This window comes from Cyprinodon tularosa, unplaced genomic scaffold (genome assembly GCF_016077235.1).
Source record: "Cyprinodon tularosa strain WSP-4 unplaced genomic scaffold, ASM1607723v1 ctg29, whole genome shotgun sequence".
Taxonomy (NCBI): domain Eukaryota; kingdom Metazoa; phylum Chordata; class Actinopteri; order Cyprinodontiformes; family Cyprinodontidae; genus Cyprinodon; species Cyprinodon tularosa.
This window is the reverse complement of record NW_024038996.1, coordinates 2,036,590-2,059,571: the sequence shown is the minus strand read 5'-3', so window position 1 is coordinate 2,059,571 and position 22,982 is coordinate 2,036,590. Positions and strand designations below refer to the sequence as shown.

General features: G+C 37.6%; 1 protein-coding gene across 1 annotated transcript in view; it reads left to right on the top strand.

Annotated features, from left to right (window-relative positions):
• Nucleotides 1-605: 605 nt before the first annotated feature.
• Nucleotides 606-22,982, top strand: part of LOC119787175 (piezo-type mechanosensitive ion channel component 2) — a 165,613-nt gene continuing 143,236 nt past the window's right edge. Inside the window, exon 1 of the mRNA XM_038290831.1 lies at nt 606-1,236. Coding sequence (XP_038146759.1) covers nt 1,173-1,236 — 64 coding nt within the window. The 5' untranslated portion in view covers nt 606-1,172. The remainder of the gene's footprint in view (nt 1,237-22,982) is intronic.

Sequence of the window (22,982 nt, the reverse complement as noted above, 5' to 3'; positions counted from 1 at the left end):
TTACTTCACTGACTGCAGGCAGTACTTCTGATGGCTTGGTTTCAACATGTTTTGTCTTCTGGATTCAGATAGTGTTTGGGTAGGATTAGGGTAGAGATTCATTCTATCTGTTCAGTTATAACTGTTCTTCTGCTGGATTAAAAAAAAGCTTAGACTGCACGCGGAAGGAGATAAAAGAGAAAACAATTTGAAAGAAAATGCCAAATGCTTAACTTTCCTGCTTTGTCCTCCAAATCACTCTTCAAATCCCTCTGTGCAAGGCGGCGCTGCACCAGATGACGTCGCTGTTTGTCTTTAATAAGATGTTACATGCCAACAGCCAACGATTCATAGAGTCGTAGTGGAAGTTATGTTTCTCATTTGATGTTCACAGCTTCACAGTCCAGGGATTATTATACTAAAGTCTATATAGATAAGAATGATTATAATTGATTATCATTAGAGCTTTTCTGGTGTTACTTGTTTTTAATGTTTAAGGTATTTTTTCTTTTTTAACTTGTGTCGGTCCCACCTCTTGGTTCCAATTATCTCAGGGGGCTGGGCAGACCTTCAGTCGCTCACCTCTGATTGGCTGAATGGGCTGCCATTCTCACGCTCGTCCTGTATCCTCCTGTTGGACAACCGAGTCAACAGCAGAAGTCAGAAAGTCAAATTTCTGTAAGGGGGGTCTTCTGGCTCAAATGTGGACTTTTCCGCCGTTTCTGCTCCCTGTTCCCACCATCCAGAGCTGGGGGGTGTAATTAAGACCGAGTTATAGTCCGCTGATTTCTAGTTAAAGTTTTTATGTGACTTAAAGGAGGTTAATTGGACTTGCGGACTTGTTGGCTCCTCTCTCCGGTTGTTTTGCGCTGCGTAAAAACGCAGCTCGTCTACGCGTCTTAATCCGCCAGCATGACCGCAGCGCATCTTTGGTTTTAAAACTGTCATGCGGGCAACATTACGGGGGTGACATCCCCTGCTGTGGCGACCCTCGGTGAATGCGCTTCCTGCGTCCTTCCTGTGGAATGGCCGGAGTCCAGGTGTCTGCAGCAGCGGGGAACCGATGCGGCCGCCCGGAGGAGCCAGCCGGGAAGTGACGGAGCGCATCAGACTGGGATGCAAGAGAGAGCCTGACCACAGAGGGACAATCTCCAGCTTCTTTTACCTGGACTCTGTACGGGCCCCCAGGAGCCATGGCCTCTCAGATGGTGTGCGGGCTCATCTTCAGGCTGCTGCTGCCTACTTGTCTCGCAGCTGGTGGGTTTTCTGTTTATTGCATTATACGTACCTAATATTGTTATTGTTTTTTATATAATGCTTGGTCAGATACCAGTAAAGACTCAGATTATGGTCAATCTAATTTTGACTGATTGATTAGCTTTAAATCAGGATACAAAACAACACATGCATTTAGTTTGTTTTGGACTTTTTGAAAAGCTTTTTAAAGAAATGGAAAAGAACATGGGTTTAGACTTAGAATTATTTTACACTTTATTAGTTAGAACTTCTTGGTGAAAGGAGGCATTTCCACAACATGATACCGCCATCACTATGTTTAGTATCTTGATTAGTTATGTGTTGTGTTCAATATCATAATCTGAAATAACTGCATTCATATATTTGGCTATATACAAGATCTAGTCTAATACACTAAACTACATCTCTATATGTCTGTCTGTCATACATTTCACATGGATGTCTCAAAAATGATACTTTGCTCCTAGTTTTCCTTTGTGTAAATTTGTGCTCCACACCACCGGATCAAAAGCTCCTTGGTTCAACAAGATCTTCTGTCAAAACAAAGTTCCAAGTTATACTAGTGAGCAGTATTTGCAGACATGTTGGGAGGCTTATTACCTTTCTAGTTTGCAACATTTCTGGATCTTTATGTCAGATGGATGCTTTTATAGTGCAATCTCAGTTGCAAAACCAGTAAGCTACTGTCCATAACTTTTCAGTCTAATGTTTCTATTAATTTGGACTTGTTTGTTACTTTTTTGTGGTAGATTTGGAAGTGCTGTGGATATAAAAACGAGACAGGTGCAGCTTTGAAAGGTCATATTTTATAGTGTGACTTATTTTTTGTTACCTGGTCTCTGACCCTTCACTCTATGCTCTATGCATGCTCCTTTCCTCTCACTTAACTCTTTGCTCTCATCTCTTCAGACCTTCTTTATGTGTTTTACCAATAAACCTTCGTAAAAGACATACATATATTCCCTCAGTAATAGATAAAGTTACTCCAGCTGTCCAACCATGATTAACTATTTACCACAAAAACACAATAAAACAGGTTTATTTTGAACATCCTGATATGTTCTAGTTCTTCTTAGTGCCTTCGTCCTTGGAGTAATACATATATTTAATTATATGTATTGTTTTTTTCCTTTCTCCTTTTAATCATATTCTATTTGTATGTTTAGTGTTTTTAAATCAAGCTCAAGTTATTCCCAAGGAAGGGTGCTCTGTAAATAAGGAATTGTTTACCCACGCTTGACTTGTGTACCACCCTACCTGTAGGTCTTTCTGTCATCTGCTCGTGATACCATGTAAATTAAACTCAATAACTGTAACTCCCACAGTTGACCAAATTAACATAAGTAATTGAAATACATGTCAGATTGGACTAAAAATGTTCTGTGTATTCTGATCAGATTTGGTAGAAACGGAATGAGTATTTAATGTGACTGAGTGGGGTGGCTTATGCTGACTGACCTGAGTGCTTATTTGTAACCGGTCATGTATATTTCCCTTGGTTGCTGATCACTCTGGTTAGCTGTTATCAGAATATACTGATTGGCATGTTTTTCAATCCGATCAGCTATTTTATTCCATTTACTTAGATCCATATAATATTACAATCTGATAACTTTCTTTTTAAATTCAAGTAGACTACAGTTCTAACACATCGTTACATTTTGTAGATGTAAAAATACATAAACTATATTGTTTTCATCAGTGCTGTTAAGGGTTTTTCAAAAACAGGGATGAATTCACTATTGGTAAAAATATCAGTAAATATTTAGCCAGTGATACACAATGTCTCTTTTAGTTGTTGGACAAATACTGTATGTTTCCTCCCAAGATACAATTCATATTTCAACAATGTGGACATTTGTTCTTGTTCTTAGTTTTTTCATGGTCTTAAAGATGTGCTTTTATCACCCCTTAATAGAGAGTATAATGAGCCTAAGCAGTAATTGTTTTTTAGTGAACTTTCTCTTGCTTTTGGTTGTGGTGTACAAACTGAGACTTCATGGGTAATTTAAATACAAATATTTTGACTGTCTAGTGCTGAAAAAATTAATCAGATTAATATTGATAAATTGATTATTAAAATAATCGTCAAATAATTTAGTAATCGATTAATAGTTAACAGGAGCGTAGAGACTCTAATACATGCCTTTAGCTGACAGAGCAACCAACTTAGAGCAGTAATTACAGGTGCTGGTCATAAAATTAGAATATCATGAAAAAGTAGATTGATTTCAGTAATTCCATTTAAAAAGTGAAACTTGTATATTATATTCATACATTACATACAAACTCATATATTTCAGATGTTTATTTTGTTTAATTTTGATGATTACAAATGACAACAAATGAAAATCTCAAATTCATCATATCAGAAAATTAGAATATTACTGAAGACCAATAAAAACAAAGGATTTATAGAAATGTTGGCCAACTGAAAAGTATGAACATGAAAAGTATGAGCATGTACAGCACTCAGTATTTAGTTGGGCCTCCTTTGGCCTGTATTACTGCAGCAATGCGGCGTGGCATGGAGTCGATCAGTCTTTGGCACTGCTCAGGTGTTATGATAGCCCAGGTTGCTCTAATAGTGGCTTTTAGCTCTTCTGAATTGTTGGGTCTGGTGTATTGCATCTTCTTCTTCACAATACCCCATAGATTTTCTATGGGGTTAAGGTCAGGAGAGTTTGCTGGCCAATTAAGAACAGGGATACCATGGTCCTTCAACCAGGTACTGGTAGCTTTGGCACTGTGTGCAGGTGCCAAGTCCTGTTGGAAAATGAAATCTGCATCTCCAAAAAGTTGGTCAGCTGCAGGAAGCATGAAGTGCTCTAAAACTTCCTGGTATGTGGCTGCGTTGACCCTGGACCTCAGAAAACACAATGGACCAACACCAGCAGATGACATGGCACCCCAAACCATCACTGACTGTGGAAACTTTACACTGGACTTCAAGCAACGTGGATGAAGTGCCTCTCTTCTTTTCCTCCAGACTCTGGGACCTTGATTTCCAAAGGAAATGCAAAATTTACTTTCATCAGAGAACATGACTTTGGACCACTCACCAGCAGTCCAGTCCTGTTTCTCTTTAGCCCAGGCAAGACGCTTCTGACGCTGTCTGTGGTTCAAGAGTGGCTTGACACAAGGAATGCGACAGCAGAAACCCATGTCTTTCATACGTCTGTGTGTGGTGGTTCTTGAAGCACTCACTCCAGCTGCAGTCCACTCTTTGTGAATCTCCCCCACATTTTTGAATGGGTTTTGTTTCACAATCCTCTCCAGGGTGCGGTTATCTCTCTTGCTTGTACACTTTTTTCGACCACATCTTTTCCTTCCCTTCGCCTCTCTATTAATGTGCTTGGACACTGAGCTCTGTGAACAGCCAGCCTCTTTAGCGATGACCTTTTGTGTCTTGCCCTCCTTGTGCAAGGTGTCGATGGTCGTCTTTTGGACAACTGTCAAGTCAGCAGTCTTCCCCATGATTGTGTAGCCTATAGAACTAGACTGAAAGACCATTTAAAGGCTTTTGCAGGTGGTTTGAGTTAATTAGCTGATTAGAGTGTGGCACCAGGGGCCATCAATTTTGAACCTTTTCACAATATTCTAATTTTCTGATATGATGAATTTGAGATTTTCATTTGTTGTCATTTGTAATCATCAAAATTAAACAAAATAAACATCTGAAATATATGAGTTTGTATGTAATGTATGAATATAATATACAAGTTTCACTTTTTAAATGGAATTACTGAAATCAATCTACTTTTTCATGATATTCTAATTTTATGACCAGCACCTGTATACCAAAATTGTAGAAAAAAATGTGTAAACATTTTGTATTTAAGATAAAAATCTTTTTCTTCTGTCAAGATGATTCATTCAGAGCTTGAAAAGTTTAAACAATCATTTCAGTCTGGAAATTTATGTTGCAGTAAGATTTTAAGAGCAGCACTGAGGAGCAGTTTTTGAGTTTGACCTCAGAGTGTTGGAAGTTCATCTCTCATAATTGCTACCAGCAAAAACAAACGGCATGTCCATAAAGAAATAAATAAATAAAAACAGAGGCTCATTTCCCAGCAACATTCTTCACCTGGATCTGTGCTCTGACTGGATGCTATAAAACACTTCTTCCATCTCAGCATAGGTTTATACAGAATGCTTTTTGAGAAAGAACTCAGCCAGAAACATCTTATTTAAAGCTTAAATCCTTCTGTCTTGTTTTCTTAAAATAGATTTTGTTGCAGAAAATTAATTACAGCTGTCAGATGCTACACAAGTAGCTTGTCCTATTTTCTCAACCGTTGTAGTAATTTTTGTTATTTGTCTCAGTGGTTTTGTTGGTTAGCATCATGTTGCTTTTGTTAGTAATTATGCAGCTGACAGTGTTTCTGTCAGTAATTAGTATTTACAGCACACTGACAGTGTTTTACTGCTGTTTCACATTCCCCTAATTTACTGTGCAGGGGTCTGCTCTCTCATTATCTAATAAGTTTGTTACTGTTCAAGCTGCTGTGATTTTTTAAAGCGCTCTGTCTGAATCATCCCTTTGCTATGCAGATGTGGAGAATGATTCATCCTGGTTGTTTTTTGTTGGTTTTTTCTGTGTTGCAGTGACTCAAACTAGGATATAAAGTATAGATAGAGAAATGCTAATTTGTTGGGAAAGATGTGCAGTCCACCCCAGCAATTTTCTAGAAGAATTGAAAGATATATTGCTTTTAGTCTGAAATTTTAAATGTATTTTTAAAAGTTGTCTTTCGATCCCTAAAATTTCGGCAAAGTTCCTGATGGTCGGTGTTTTTGTCATGGGTAATTTTAACGTGACCTACTATTTTAAAATATCCAGTTTTTAGTAAATCCTTCAGGCTTAATTAAAGGCAAGGACTTGCCAACCTTTAATAAACATTTAGAGGATGACCAAGGGTGCTACGTTTTTGAATTGTAGGTCTGGGACTGAGACAGGCATGAAAGAATGTTGATCTTGTCTCTGTGGCATTGAGCCCAATATGACTCGTTTTTAGCTTAGTTGTAAAGACCATATTTTATCTCTTCTCATTTTATGTCATAGAGACACACACCATGGGCTCTTCACTTGGTTTATGGGCTCTTTGGAAGAGGCATTAAAGTCTCCACCGTACTTTACAGTGAAATTGCAGTTAGTGTTTCACCGATACAAATACCAGTATTGGACAGGGCCCTGATCCAGCACTAAAATGGTGGTATCGGTATCTTAGAGTACCAACAAATAGGGCACCAATACCATTTTGAGAGCCAAACTAAATTCAACTGTTATCACTCATTCCAGGTAGGCAATAAAAAGTTCTACTGGATTCACTTTGTGTTAGTCTTTTTCCTGCTTCACAAAGGTAGGCAGCAGCTTCACAAGCCATAATGGCGATTATTTTACATCCAGAGTAGTATGCAGTTCTTCATATATACACACACACACATCAATTTCAAACGGATGGTATCTGTATGGTATTGGTGTCAGCCAATACTGCACAGCCAGGTATCGGGTCCAAAAAATGACATCAGCGCAGCACTAATTGCAGTGCGGATATTACCATTTCTTTTGGTATTACACCAGATTCACTTGGAGAGTATGTTGCTGAAAAGCTGAAAGCGTAAGGTATAGCTGCACAATAAAGAGAGAATATATTATCATAACAGCTTGTTCGAATGACATACTGGAAAATAAGAGGAAATTGTGATTAATGGTTGCCTCCATAATTGCATTTATGCTTTACAGCTGTGTTCTGTCAATCAAGTGGAAGCCCTTCACGTATTTGGCCGGTTGAATAAATCTTTTTACATTAAATGCCCACCCTGCTCATAGATGAAGGTTGATCACCAGGAGAAATGAGAAAAATGCTAGTGAGGAAGAGCGTATAATTAGAAAACAGCACCTCTTTTAATTTGGAGGTATTTTGGTTTCAAGAGAAAGGAGGTTTTACAAACACAGCTAGTTTGGAAGTAGTAACCCAGCGAGGAAACAGGACTAATCTCAGCTGCCACCTTAAATACAACCATAAAGACCTATGCAAAGAGTTCCAAAAGACTATCGCTAGCAAAACCAAATGACTCAAACATACAGTACGCATACTGTGAGCCATGGGGACTCCGTGCTCAGTAAGCATACTTATTTACTACATTTCTTTGGACATATTCCTGAATTTACCACACTTTTTCTTAGTCAGATAAAGCAGAATGGGTGGTAGGAATTAAAATGATCTATAGAAGTGTCTAGCAGTGTTTTTACTCCAGTAGGTGCCCAATGCACAGCAGTCAGTCTTAACTTTCTGAGTGTGTGGACATGTCTCCACCAACTTGGCATGCAGGGGACAGTACCCACCAATAATTTCCACTTTTTTCCCCCTTTCCGCTGATTTACTTTAGCCAGCAGTAACTGGGGAGGGGTGCAGCTGTCTGTGTTCAGAGAGTTTTCAGTCGCTTCCACTGCTCTCGAGTCCCACCTCTTGAATTATAATGGGATCTGTCGCTTTGGGACATAATATTATTTGGGGTCGCTATTCACTGCATACAGAGTAGCTACAAGGAGGAGGACAGACACAGCAGCACTCAGTGAATATTAACTGGCAGCTACATTGATTGATGTTTCAGTAAAAGTTAGGAGACTAGTTGGTATAATAATTATAGATGAAAAATCTGTTCGTTACACTCTGTTGCCCTTTTCTGCCAAAAACTGTCAACAGAGTGTAAAAGTTAGGACCATTACTCAGAGTTACAGATTAAAATAAACACATATCTGTTGTTTTATTATTGAGCAGAGAATTATACTGCAGAGCTTCTAGATATCTGGAAAATTAGTTTCTTTGGCATCATTATATTGGTAGACAGGTTCATAAATCCTGTTTTAAGCAGAGCAGAGAGAGCATATATTGATGTTGGCATCGGATATCGGCTGTTATTCGTCATTTTTTATACATTAATGTATGCACTAATAATGCACTAAAGACAGACATCTGTCTATAACTATAAATATCAGTGTACTGTGGTTCTCTTGTGTTCTCAACAATAGAAAAGCATTCAATAAATATATGTTTGGATTATTTTTGGAAAATATAAACCCTATTGAAAGCGTTCGGCTTGAGTAGCTATAGGTCCATCAGCCACTATCCTCAGAGCGTCCCCACCAACTTATATCACAAAGTTACACCCTTGGTGCAGCGTACCGCTAATGCCGCCCATCCTCATGTTTGCCTGCTTGGAGCAGCCTTGCTATATCAGTCACATATAAAACATTTCAATCGTAAGACTACTTCTGTCCATGGTGTACCCCGCCCTTTGCACATAGAATGCCCCACTGCAATCCTGACAAATTAAGCTGGAGAAGATGGATGTATAGATGGATTTGGTTAAAAAAGAAAAAAATCAAGATTTTATTTTTTAACAAAATCAACCTCTACTTATTTATTTATATCAAGCACTGTTATCTCACATTGCAGGTTTCCCTAATATCCTGCAGCTCTATGGTAGAGCTTTTGAAATCACATGTGTATGTTTTGGATAGTAGTACTTCATCCAAACTCCTGTTTGACATGTAGATAATGGGTAATAGTAGCTATGGAGACATGTTTATTTCACCATTTGTAGATTTTTTTGATAGTGTGAGTTTTCTAGAGGTTTAATTTCCTTCACCATCTTCTTCACTGTGTATAAGGAAAGTGGGTTCAGCAGAGTAGCTAAAAGGTATGTGGCTGCTACCCCATTCAAGAGCCCCGCCACCTTCACTCTTGTTTTGGTCTCGAAACAATTTGTTTTAGTGCTATTATGTTCAATCCTAATTCTGCTTTTGAATCAATACAATGTGTAGTCATAAGGTGTCAAATTGGTTTGGATATATAATCAAACTTACTGGAAATGGAGTAGCACCTTCATCCTGAAAGGTTTTGGGCCATGCTTTGTAGAGAAGTGTTAAGAGTTCATTGGACATATATATTTATTGTAAAACAATGTTTTTCCTCTAAATGTTTACTACTGCATTCATTTTATTGCAATTAGTTTTTCTCTTTTGTTAGGTTTATTTGATCAGTAAGAAGGAATATTTGTTTTCTTTAATCAGATCACCTTAATTACTATTGCCTTGCTCCATTCTGGTGCAAAGCGTGTGTTATAAATTGCTGTTTTAAAAATGTTGACATATCAATGGCAAAAAGGTTTGTCAAAGCTCTGATCAGTAAAATGATAAAGCAGTAATATAAAAAGGATGCTTTATTGCTCAAAGTGATCTTCAAGGATTCCATAAATTAAACCAACGAAACTATTTTTTAGCATATGATTTGCAATATGATTTTTTTTAAACTAAATTTGTGTCACTTAAAGGTTGAGTTAGAAAACATTTTTTTTAAAGCTTTTTACAAATCTTTTCCATGCATGCCAACAGATGTGTCTATCTCTGTTGCAATGCCAGCTTCTTGGTTGCAGATTGCACAACTTAAATGCAGTTTACTTACCGCTGTAATCCTGTGGTAGGCCACAAGTGAAAAATGATTAGCGGCAAACTGCCACTGAGGTTCCAGCTTGGTGTCTGGGCACCACCGCTGGGGTACTTTTAAAGCTAACAGCATGCTTTCTATAGATAAGACCCACTCAGAGAACTGTAATGCATCGCTTGACAGGCGGACGTGCCGTTTATTTCCAAAAGCAATTGTGGGTCCATGCGTTGTCTCCATTAATTCGTGGAAAGTCGTTTTAACAGTATGAATTAATAATGCGGTTGTGAGGAAGAGAAGAATTGCCTTTCCCTTTTATCGTAAACATACCTTTAATATTTTATGTATTTTTTTTCTTTTCGATGCCAATGAGCTCCGGTCATGCTATGCTGCTGTACAGGAGGATAGAAATGTCAGAAGGAAAGAAGAGAAAATGTACAAAAACATTCAGGCAGTTTCTTTCATCAGTATTGTCCGGTTAGGATTGACATCTTGGAAGTGATATTAGGTTGGAAGTGAAAGTTTTTGCGAAGTATAATGCTGCTGTATATAACTGCTGTAGTTTTGACCTGGCTTCCAATGACTATATCACCCTCTATATATATGTTCATGTGTGCAGTGCATGTTGCAAACTATTGCTTTTCATCTGCTAGAGACAGAGCTGTCTGCTGACGTTACAGAGTCGGTGTTTCGTGTTGACCATCTGACAGCACCTCTATTGAGACGCACACAACTGCTGTGCTGTTGTGTACACAATCCCCTCAGCCAACACACACTCTGTGTAACAATTACAGTTTTGCTGATCAAACAGGCCGCTGTTTATGTGTTTACCGGCAGAGTTTGTGAGTGCAAACGTAATTATGAACGTTTCCTTCCCCAACCGTCTCATCTGAGGCTGAACCTGTCTTGAGCATGCAAAACTTCAGCACAGGAGATAAACAGAATGGTAAAAGTGATGATAAAGCCTGTCAGTGGGCTGTCTCTGTGCAAGGTCAGCCTGAAAATCAGAGACCAAGTTGTTTTTACAAGACGGAAGAAAAGGGATGTTTTAAAAGAAAGAGTTTGTCTTAAGATCTTCTAAAAACATATTTTACTAAAGTAAAAGGAAGACCTCAGATTTGCTGAGATGTTTTGATATAAGATTTTCTTCATGAGACTACTGATGTTTCGATTTACAGAAAATTTGCTAAATAATTGATGTTTTTCTGGTTTTCAGAGTTTAAGTTTTCATTTAGGGGTATTTTTGGTTGTTTGAATAAAAGTAAAAACTTAATTTTGCTGTTAATTCTGAACCTTGCATGTTGACATTTTGATGTAATAATTAAAATGTGAAAACAGTTAAAATGCTATAACATTCCTTCCTTCATTTCACCCTTCTTTTCTTCATTGTAAGCCTCCTATTGTCACTCCTTCCTATGTTTGTCTGTCATATCTCCCTTATGTCCTCATCCCCGTTTTCCTTTTTGGTATATTATTTGTTTCTTCCCCATTGCATTCAATACCTTCTGTTGTTCTTCCTTCTGTTCTTGTTGTACATAATTTCCTAAATCTCTAATTCTTCTGTCCTCTCAGTTTGTCCTACATCCCTTCTTTCTGTTCTCTTCCTCCCTCCTGGTGTTTTACCTCCATTCCTTCCTTGTGTGTTTTTCTACTTTATTTCCTCCCAGGTAAGCTACCCCCCTACCTTCCTATCACATGTCCTCCAATATTTATCTCCTAGGGTCTTCCTTTTCTGTTTCTTAGATTTCTTGTGTCTTTATTGTCTGCTTTCTTTTTTTCCCTTCCTTCCTTCCTTCCTTCCTTCCTTCCTTCCTTCCTTCCTTCCTTCCTTCCTTCCTTCCTTCCTTCCTTCCTTCCTTCCTTCCTTCCTTCCTTCCTTCCTTCCTTCCTTCCTTCCTTCCTTCCTTCCTAAAGCCCTTCCTTGTGTTTTGCCTTCCTTCCTGAACAGATGTGTATTGGTTGCTTAAAATCAAGACAAAATGAAACAGCTTGGTCTTCCTATGTTGAAAAAATCTCCACACATTTTGAATAAAAAAGATTTGCATATTGAGCTCAAAATATGAGCTGTTTTATTTTTCCCGAGATCTTTGGTTTCTTTGACCTGAACCTTTATAGCTTGCATCAAAGAAGTTCTAGTTTTGGATTGGATCAAATACTTTGAACTTAACTTTAAAGAAAGTCAGTGTTAGGTTTTATGCGGCGATGAAACGTGGAATGCTCTTTATTACTTTTAAATTCCTGCGTTATCTCTCGGTACTTGGTTTGGGCTGACACCAGATCAACTTATTTTCCAGCCTAACGGTTTTTATTTATCTGTGTCGGCTTCATCTTTAAGAGTCTGACTGTAAATGTGTTGCATTTTTATGTGTTTACCTTTACCTCGACAGGATAAAAGCCTGATTCAGCTTTGAAAGGGGATTTCGGTTGATATGTGATATCTGAAAACAACTGCAGTTTATTTTCATTCTTAGTGTAAAAATCCTCAGATGGTGAGTCATACAGTGGACAGCGAAATGGGCAGAAAAGCTGCGGTCAAGCCTGTGCAGCTGGAGCAGAGGCTTTAAATATACTCGTATCATCAGTAACAACAAACAATAGGGATGCAAGCATCTTTAAATGTGTAACAATTAGCAGGTAGGTAGTGAAGACATTAGTAACTAAAATGTTAGGTTTAATGCCACATTTGTTAAAGATGTAGTGGGTGGAGGACTGAAGCATGTTAGACAAAGAAAAAAAATGACTCATTCCCTCCTCCAGCATTCCAGCCCAGAAATCTCAACTTCTTGCCTCTGAAAAAGAAACAAAAGAAATTTGATAAACACTAATCATTAAGTGGTTTCTCTGTTTGGCATATCAAGCATTCTTGAACAACTCTAAAATTAATCCTAGAGATAATCTGCAGATGGTTGCGAGTTGCAAAAACATTGCAGCCCCTCTGCCATTTATCAAACTTTTGTTAGCTTTCCGGCGAGCTGTATCTCAGCATGGAGGAAAGCAGGAGGTGCACTTACTTCAGTACCAAGGGAAAAGCAAGGGAGCCAAGTCAAATGTCAATGAATGGGTCCATTGACTGCTCAGGGATAAATAAAAGCACCATTTTCAGCAGTTAAGTGTAATTTTTCAGTAGTTCAGCTGCTGAATTCTGTGACTTAAATGATAACTCGTACGGCCGACGTGGTTGTAAACTCTGAGCTTGTTGATATAACTGCAAAGACAAATTTTAGGAGGTCAGACTGAGCGTCCACATGCTACACAGAGTCACAGTGTACTCCAATCCTGGACTCCTGACCTAGAAATGTTCAAAGACTTGTTGCTGTTTATGCCATATTTTCTGTTTACTTTTTGGTTTTAGCTGTAATTGAAACCATGAACCTTGAGGTATTCAGGGGGGGAAAAAACATGTCAATATATTGGTACAGTGGTACATTTTGCAAGTGTTAATTGACTCTCAATGAGTAGAAGATGTGAGCTGTTTAACTGGTAAAAACCTGCAGTCAGCACAGATGGTAGCCAGACTCAGGAAATGAGGTGGACCGAAGATCAATACATCAATTAATGCTTTTTGGAAGTCATTTTTGCACTTAACTGTTTTAACTTTTAACATAAAGACTTGAAGATATTCTTTATGGCTCTGGATGGGGCTTTATGAATGCTAAAAACGTGAAGGGGTCTCATTAAGGAATGAATACTAATAAAATGTAGTGCCAAGTTGCAACATTTGGTTTTGTGCACGAGTTGCAGATTATTTATTTCTAAAAGTTAGTGCAGCTGTGTGTACCATCTTAGAAAACATTTAAGCCACCAAGGTCTTATGATGACCAGGTATGAAAATAATTTTCTGGTAGTACTCTCCTACTGTATACATTGGAGACATACCTTTTTATAAATAGGAACAGCATTTTTAAATAATCTCAGAATTTTAAACATTAAAGCTTTGCCCTTGGTTAAGATTGTTATGTTAGTTGACAAAGAACTTTATTAAAATATCCAGACTTCATTTAACTGCCCATGGAAATTATTCTTGGCAACACGGACATGGCACACTGCCTACTGCAGGGTATTGATAGAGTTTTCTCTTTGTACATTAAAGTGGATTTTTCCAAGTTCCCATTCAGAATTACAAAGGAAAGCAAGCCAACTAAAGTTTGTAATCTGACTCGAAATGTCAAACCCACGGACTCAAAGCAAGTTTGGTGTTCAATATGGCTTCTGGACACATAGAATGTATTGATTAGTACCAACCCCAACTAATAAATCACACTTTTGATGTTTTGCATCTCATTGAACCGGTGGAATGGATGGTGTAAAGAGGTTGGTTTTATGTATAAAGAGAGGTATTTGATTGTATAAAGTAAACAATACATACAAAAATTGCCATCAGAACACTCGACTCCTGTGTGACTTCATTTTTTGGGTACAGGCTAGGGTGACCACATCTCAAAAAACAATGTGGGACAACCAGGATGAGGGCAAATGTGGGACAGACGTGGCTTTTTAGCTGTGCATTTCTTTTGGGACTCACATTTATACAGTTGCTTGACATTGTCTCAGTTTTGGCAACATTCACAGAAAGCTCTCTGAGAATCACCTTTCACTGACCTCCTCTGGTTATGCTTCATTCTTTTTAGTCATAGCTTCTATAATATTTTGTATTAAAATCGTTTACCTGTTCAGGTTCTAGGGCACTGTGCTCAGCTTGGTCATTACGTGGGACACTGGCGTAGCTCTCTGACAACAACGGCAGCTCTGCTTTTTTCTGATGTTAATATATTTGGCTTTTCTCTATGATTTGACCCAGTCAAATGCAAGACATTTCTGTGTTTTTTCTTTCCTAGACAGAGCCACCTATGGAGCTAGCTGACTAGTTTTTCTAGCATATAAAGTATTTCTGAGTCAGTGCTTCTATGTTCCTTTTGTGTGTTAGCTTCTGAGTTCTTGGACTTCCAGTCAGCCTCAGCAGAAGGCCCCATCCTGGCTCTGTTAAAGGTTGAAGGAAAACTCCCTCTCCTCTGTCACTGCATGGTGCTCACAGTGTTGTGCATGAACGCGTTCAATGAACAGCTTTCACCGAATAAGTTAATATTGTTAGTGAACGGAACGGATCAGTTTTGAAGTAATTACCATAAATGAGAATGACTTTCACTCTGAGAATAATGAGCCACACACACATTTCACTTTAGCGTTCATTGATTTCATTTTTCATTGGATGTCAGACAGCAAAAAAAAAACCCTCATGTTTTTGTGCAAACTGTGCCCACCGGGACCTGATAAAACAAGTCCGTATGGCAGCCACGACCACTTTAAACTTAGAATGACACATCAACTTAAAGCATTCAAGCTATCTTGGGAAATATGTACTGCTGAATGAGGAACGTAAGAAATCTTTCCTGATATAGATCTTTCCAGCAGAACCTGAATCTACCTGTATGTTTCTGTAGTTCTGTGTAATTAGGCTAAATAAAGGCTTCACTGCACATCCAGTATACCTGGACTGCATCAAGTATTTTCCATTTCTTTCTATATATTATGATCACACATTTAAAGGCTGAAATATGAGGTTCTATTGTGTAGGATAGTGGCTTAATTTACCAAATGAACTTGAACTACTTTATTTATTGGGTTTTGAACGTAGTTCATTTTTGAAAAAGTGAACTATGAATGTGAGCTATTTCATTTTCAGCTGAGTGAGCTGAACTTTGAGCTCCTTCTTTTTAACTATGATGTGGCACAACATTCGATGCTCAGTGTGAGGGATTGCTGTAGAGTCAACAGTACAATACAAGTGAATGTTTATGTTCGTTATATGCTCATCCAGGAGGGGCTAATCCTGAAAAGTCAATGATTCAATATAATGAGCTGGTTTTCCTTAGATGGGAAGCTTTTTTTCAATCTGACATTATGATTTTATTGAATTATCTCTGTAAAGTGCCTTGAAATGACTTGTGAATTGGCGCTATATAAATAAACTGAATTCAACTTAAACATGCAATGCACAGCAATCCCAGTAATAGTAGTTTTTTAGCGGTCAAATGAGACAGAACATTTCAGACACCATCTTCACCAGAGACAGAGGGAATTGGGAATTTTTAATTATTTTTCACTTTAAAACGAATGTTTTCTCCTTCAGCTTTAAGATCATGTGACTGACTAAAAATTGTGTTGTCTGTCACTAGAGAAACAGTATTTCAACACAAGCAGGACTTCAACTGTAGTACAATGTCTGGAACTTTTATACACAGAGGTCTATTTATACAATCCGACAGCAAAATAAAACGTTTATCAGGTGTTTGTAGTCTTTGAGGCAGAGATCTGTAAGTTGGATTTAAAGTTGTCCTTGAGAACTGTTTTTAGAGACCGTTCCATTACGGGGCAGGTAGAAAAAAACAACAGTTTGTGTTTGTTTGTTTATAGTTGTTAAAAAAGGAGAAAAAAGGAAGTTGAAATAGCACTTACTGTATTTTATTTCAAAGTAGTTAGGTTATTGTCTCTGTGGTGATCACTAACATTGACCTGAAGGCAGAAGTCTGAATAGTATATATCCAGTGAATGGGGGATTAGGAGAGATGTTGCTTACTCTTTACCTGACCAGATACAGGTCCTGGTTGAAGGGAAGGTCAGTCCTGCTGCTGACCATCAGGGAGCTGATCATCCACTTTCAGATTGAGGCTGGCACTGTGAGTTTTGTGAGCTTCAGATGGAGAAAAACTGTGATAATGATAATGATGTTGCCTTCATGTAGTATCGTAGTTTTGGTAAATACCCAAAGCCAACATGAAAATTGCACACGAACACCCACTGATGTTATAATTTCCTCTGGAAAGCGGGGAAAATGTTATGATACCCTAGTTGCCGAGATAAGGTAAACTTTGACCTTTCAGCATGGCAGAGCAGAGAAATGGTTTTGTTTAATGAAAACTGCATCATTTAACTTTTTCTCTATAGTTTTGTTTGTAGTCCACACAATGTTGTGACATACATTTCTTTTTACATCATAGCCTTTTAAGCTTGTGTTGTTTTTTAAAATAAACGTTTATTTTTTGGCTTGTTCAAATGGAGATGACCTTTACAGGAGATGACCCTGTAAGTTCATTAACTAAGTGGCAGATTAAGATAATCTGTATATCCACCATATTCCTCTTCTCTGCCACTACAAAAGCACTTGAACGCATTGTGTTAGTAATTTCCACTTTACAAATGGAAAGGATCATCTTTACCAGACCAGATGAAGGCAGCATTTGGCTGAGCTGGAGTTAACAAACACACTTGACCCTGTGTTATATAGGCCCAAGATGACTGCATTTTCTGCTGCTCTGTTTGCCTAGTAAAACAAACACAATTTCCAGGAGCATCTCCCTGGCAAAGAGTCTCATAGTTTTATCACGGGTAACTTTTTTCATCAAGTCTTACTAGGCACATGACATTTTGTTTCTAACCTGCTATGAACTTTGCAAATTTCTGTTGAGGCATTTAACAAAGTGTAATGTTTCTGTACCAAAATCCCATCTCTTTTAGCATTTTCTCAGTTTCCTCAGAAAAATTCCTCTTTCTACCCATTCATCTTCAAGTTAATTTCTGCTTTTTTTTTTTAGATTTTAGACACATTGCTTTAAGTGTTTTATCTAATTACTTTGAGGTATTTGAGGTCTTCATTGCTCCATCAAAATGCTTCCTTTTTACGACTTTGATTATGGTCCCCACAACGTGCTGTTTTTCCAAGAAATGGGCCCCATGATGTGTAATATTCAAGAAAATATACACACAAAAACTAAAAAGGATTGCTATATTTTTTTTACAAAGCCAGAATATTTAGCAGTAAATAATGTGGTTTGGTTCTTTTCTCCTTCCTAATTATTCTCCAGTAGGTATGTGGTGGAGGATGTACTGAAATGCCTATAAAGGATATTGCCTTTTCATATCTAAACATTAATCGAAAACTAACTAAATGCTGACAATTTATTAGAAACTTTAATTTCTATTTGAAATGTAATCTTTGAAGTTCAACCTCAAAAAATTGTTTTGCATTTGAGGTCTAGTGTCTAGCAGTTTGAGTGCAAGAGAGCAATTAGGTCAATATTTAGTAAAAAGACCAAATAAAACATTGTTTTTAGAGATTAAGCTGTAGGCCTATAGTAAAAGAAAAGTTATTTGTTAATTTGTATGCAAATTTACTAGATCACCAGTTTAGTGTTTTTTATCGTATCAAAAATATCCCCATGTTTCGGTGTTCTTTTCATGGTAATCCTGCTTTAAAAAAGCATTTTATGCCTCAAGAGGTGGTTTTGAATTTACACTGAAGTGTCATTGTTTGACTGTACATTGCTTGATTTGACCCCTCACAACCAACTGCAGATACACAAAAATTTGTGACCAAATGAGAGTGATTTGTGCATGTTCAGAAGGTAGATTCAAGGGTTTAAGTTAAAGTAAAAAGTAAAACTAGATAAATTGCTAAAAAAGATTAAATTGTAAATATGATTTTTTAAATTGGTCTCAGCCTTTCTTTCAAACCCATACTATTTTTTTTACAATAAAAAAAAATCAGTGTTTTTTTTCAAACTGTCAAAGATTAGCCTGGGAAGCTGGATTTATAATGTGTAGCGCTCAGGTTTATTTCTGCACATTATTCATCTGAAACTGCTTCGATCGAATGTGTTCAGGGAAACAAGGAACATTCACTAGAAGCATCTGAGCTGATTGGGGGAAACGCTGAGCAGAAGATTTAGTGTCCACCTACTAAAGTTGGGTTTTAGCCAATCATGGTAACAAATAAAATGGCAGCAGACACCATTAAATACCTCAAGTTATACTTTTACATTCTTGCTGTTCCTTTTTTCGAAGATAAAAATGATGGTATCTGAGAAAACAGATGTGATCAGCATCTACGCATATGTGTTCCTGTGCTGCCATATTGATTTTGGTTGGGCTGTGTCTGTCTCACGCAGCTGAAGTGGAAGAAGTACAAGATAAATTAACTAGTGTGTGTTTGCAACTCAAAAATCCTGCAAGAATTTAGTTTGCGGTACAGGCAAAGTTATCAAACATATCTTCACAAAATGTTCCTCTTAAAACACCCACATATAAATGTGCAGCATGAGATATATCACCACGCAAAACAATTTACATCATATCTAGATAGTTGCAAATGTTAATTATTCCAATTTTAGACAAATAATAATTTCATCCACAGTTCTTTTTTTCAGACTTACAAAATATCTTTGTATTGATTATGACTTATTGAGCTCAGGTTACCTTTACTCTCTTGCATGTACACACAATGTTCCTTACCTGTCAGCTCCTAACAGGAGCACAAACACATTCATGTAGCAGTGCACTTAAATGCACACATATCATTTTAACTGTCATATATTTTATTGCCCTCATTACTTATTTGGGCCATTTTCGAAAATAATATGACGCTTAGCTATAAAACACGATCCTGCACTTTTTTGTAGATCTTAAAAATGACAAAAAGTAATAAATGCAGTCTTGTGCTATGTAAATCTCCACGCAGGGTCTAATAACATACTAAGGATGGTGATGTATTTTATTTTTTTTTTCTTTTGGAAAAACATAAGTCCAAGGCATTTTAATGAGAAACTAATTGATGCTTCAGTCTAATCAGTTTGTTGAATTTATGTGATTTATCTCAATATTTTCCACTTTCAAACATTTGTTTCTTGATTTTTCGGTAAATATTTTTTACTTAAAACATTTATTTCACAAATTCTAACAAAAATACTAAGGTTTAATTCTTATGAATCAGTTTAAGGTTTAGGGCCGGATTTATCAAAGGTTTGCGTGTATTAAAACGTGAGCTATTTCACTGCGCACGCTAAAAAATGTACAAACTGATCTATCAACAGCGTGCTAAAAGCATTTGATCTTTAAAACGTGCTAAATAGCGCCTGTGATCCATTTAGTACTTTTTCTGCAATGAATATGCAATATGGGGCGTTTACACGCTAAAGTGCGTCTTGTGGGAGGAGAACATGTAAATATATTAATTTAGCACTCGCAAAGTGATTTATCAAACTTGAACGCAATTTTGCTAACGGTATCTGACTCTATATTTAACACGTTTCAAAAGAAGGTGCAAATGGTCTGTATGCGTAATTGCGCACACATGGCAGCGGTTATTGTCGCAAGAAGGAGACATGGAAATGAAGCAAGGAGACGCAGAGAACGCATTTTTTCACTCCGTGTGAATATTTTTGGAATGAACGAGGAAACGATCATCAAAACATATCGTTTATCCAGCATTGCCATTTTGGAGCTGTTGGGGGAACTCCGAATGGATTTGGAGCCAGCCACAAGGAGGACCCACGCAATACCAGATACCACAAAACTCCTTGCAACATTGCACTTTTTTGCATCTGGGTCATTCCAGCGTACGGTTGCAGCGTGAGCTGGGATCTCCTAATCTCGTTTTTTCAGAAGTGCTGTCCGACGGGGTCGGGGTTCTCCCCCTGCGCCTGTGGAGCAACGTGCCAAATGCTGCGGGGATCCCATCCACAGTCACAGGCCAATACAAAACACCTGTTTTTTTTTTTTTTGTTTTTTTTTACTGCAGCACATACCACCTTAGGGAATAAAGGTTGCCAATTTATAAATAAATAAATAAATATATATATATATATATATATATATATATATATATATATATATATATATATATATATATATATATATATATATATATATATATATACTTATTTATTTATTTTTGTTGGGGGTCACTGTAAGATTTAAATTTCTTAATGCACTAGTTTGTACAGACTACAAACTACTTTGCCGCAAACCACAAAACGCGCAAAACCATCATTTAAATAGGGCGTCTCCAACAGTTTTGCACCTTCCACCAGTTACGCAATCGCTCTTGTTAAATCACCCGCAAACCATGGTTCAGCCCCTCGCGCAAAATTCCACTTTGCGAGCGCAAATTACTGCACGCAAAATTGGATCTTGATAAATCCGGCCCATGTCACAAGTTTAAGGTGAGAAAAAGCTACTGTTTGAGAGCAGAAAGATTTACTGGTTCTGTTTTGAGTTTGCAAAACATCCTTTTTTCTGCCACTATTTCTTTAAGTGATTCTTCCTGCAGTCCAAACACATGGATGTTAGTTTCACTTGGTCTAAACTCCCTTAGTAGTGTTTGTGTATGTTTTTGCGTTTTTCCAATGCTGCACTGCAGTCCACTTACAACCCAGAACCAAACCAGCTGGATACAGAAATTAAAGGTCACACATTTTAAATTCTGAGTAACTGCAATTATAACCTGTAGAAATCTGGTTATTCATTAGTTTATATATAAAAGGAAATATTAACTTCATTTCAGGTACTATAAGGGTTGTGTTTTTTTTGTGACTGTTATTAATGACAGATATTAGCCACAAATCAGTATTTATAAATATTTATGAGTATATCTTGACAGTTTTTTGTTGTAAATCATATATATCAAGCAATATGAACGCAAGCACAACAACAGTAGAAAGAAATTGTCTTGGTAGATGTAATGTTTGATTGGCTAGATCAGCTTTTGTTTAATTCTAGAGGGCCTGATCATAACGTGAAAACCTCTGACAAACAAGAGAACTAGCCTGACACAGTCTTGTGCTAAAAAGGTTTGTAAAGATGAGAGTTTGTGAAGATTATCCTGAATGCAGGTAGGCAGACTGGTAGCAAGCCTGAGCAGGCAGGTGAAGACTGCCTAAGCTTGGTGAAAACCTGAACAGGCTGATTGCAGACTTAGGAACCTAGATGGTGACTGACAGGCTGGAAGCAGGCTTTGAGCAGATTGGAGACAGGCAGAATCAATTCAGAACATGAGGGCAGACTGGGCACAGGAAGGCTAGCTGTACACACTGACACTAGAGCCATTGTCATACGGGAAAGGAGGAGACAGTCTGTCAAAGACTGGAAGAGAGAGGCAGGTATTAATAAACATGAGAGGCGGGTGCTTCTGCTCACTCTAATTACAGACTGGAGCAGAGAATGGAACAGAAAAAAATCTCCTTAAAAAAAAAAAAAAGCACCTGAAAACAATTATTATATAAGAAGAAAGAACACTCTGATTTTCTATTTTATTTATATAGCAACATTTCACAACACAAGTCATCTCAAGGCACTTTAAAGAGACAATTCAACCAGATCATACAGTCAAACTGATTTAAAGTTTTCTATCTAAGGAAAACCAGATGATTGCATCGACACATTGACTCTAAAGCAATCCCTCACTCCAAGCATGCTTGTTGTGACAGTGGAGAGGAAAATCTCTATTTTAACCGGAGGAAACCGCCAGCAGAACCAGGATCAGTGTGAGCGGCCATCTGCTGAGGCCGACTGGGGTTCAAGGAAAGAGAAGCAGACATACAGAAAGAAGCAGAGATACAAAAGGCAACTGTCAACCACCTGCACAGCCAGGGAGGCGAGCTCCAAGCCAGCTCCCATGTCAGAGAATGAAAGAGAGCACATCCAGCCAGTCAGTTAGAGAAACAGGACTACGCTGAAACTGCGCATTGCAAAGGCAATATTCCATCTTATATATGCCTTTTGTTGACTTAAGAAGGATTAAAAAGCATGGCGTCAGACCTTTAAATCTACTTGGAGGTGCACTTCTTGTTCGGTGTCTATTTTTATGCCATCAGATTCCCATATTTGCAATTGATGTAGATATTTCTGTTGTTTACTCATTTTGCATTTAAGTGAAAAGTCAAGAATCTCTCGTGTCACTATAACACCATCATGAAATTTGGTGGATATTCTGGGCCCTAGAAAATACACCCCTAGATAAAATAAAACTACCTCAGGAAAAATGATCAGCTGGTGGGTTTGAGTTTATATGTGATCACGATCTTGTCTGTCCATCTGTACATAAGAGTAACACTCAACACCCTAATCTAGCAGCCCAACATGTGGTCATAGTTGTTTAGTAATTTGTAGTTGCTAAAGTTGGAGCAGAGAAATTTACCAATGTTACTTCGTCTAGACTTTTTGTCCATTTTCATTTTTTTTCTAAAGAAGTGCTAAAGATATCGTCTCAGAAAAATACAGGTCTAGTCTATTGGAGCCTCAAATATGGCAATGATAACACAAAATGTGACTATTTTGGAGAGTTCTTATGTGGGTGTGACCAGGAGTTTTTTCAGAAATGGCCATTATGGTTCTAAAAATGTCAAAAGAAATCACAAAAGTTGAAGGGAATGTGAAGGTAAAAAATTTCTGTGAAGACCCCTCAAAACTGAGGACCCTCACAGTTATATATTATATTTGCAGTTGTGTTAACAAAACAATGTAAAC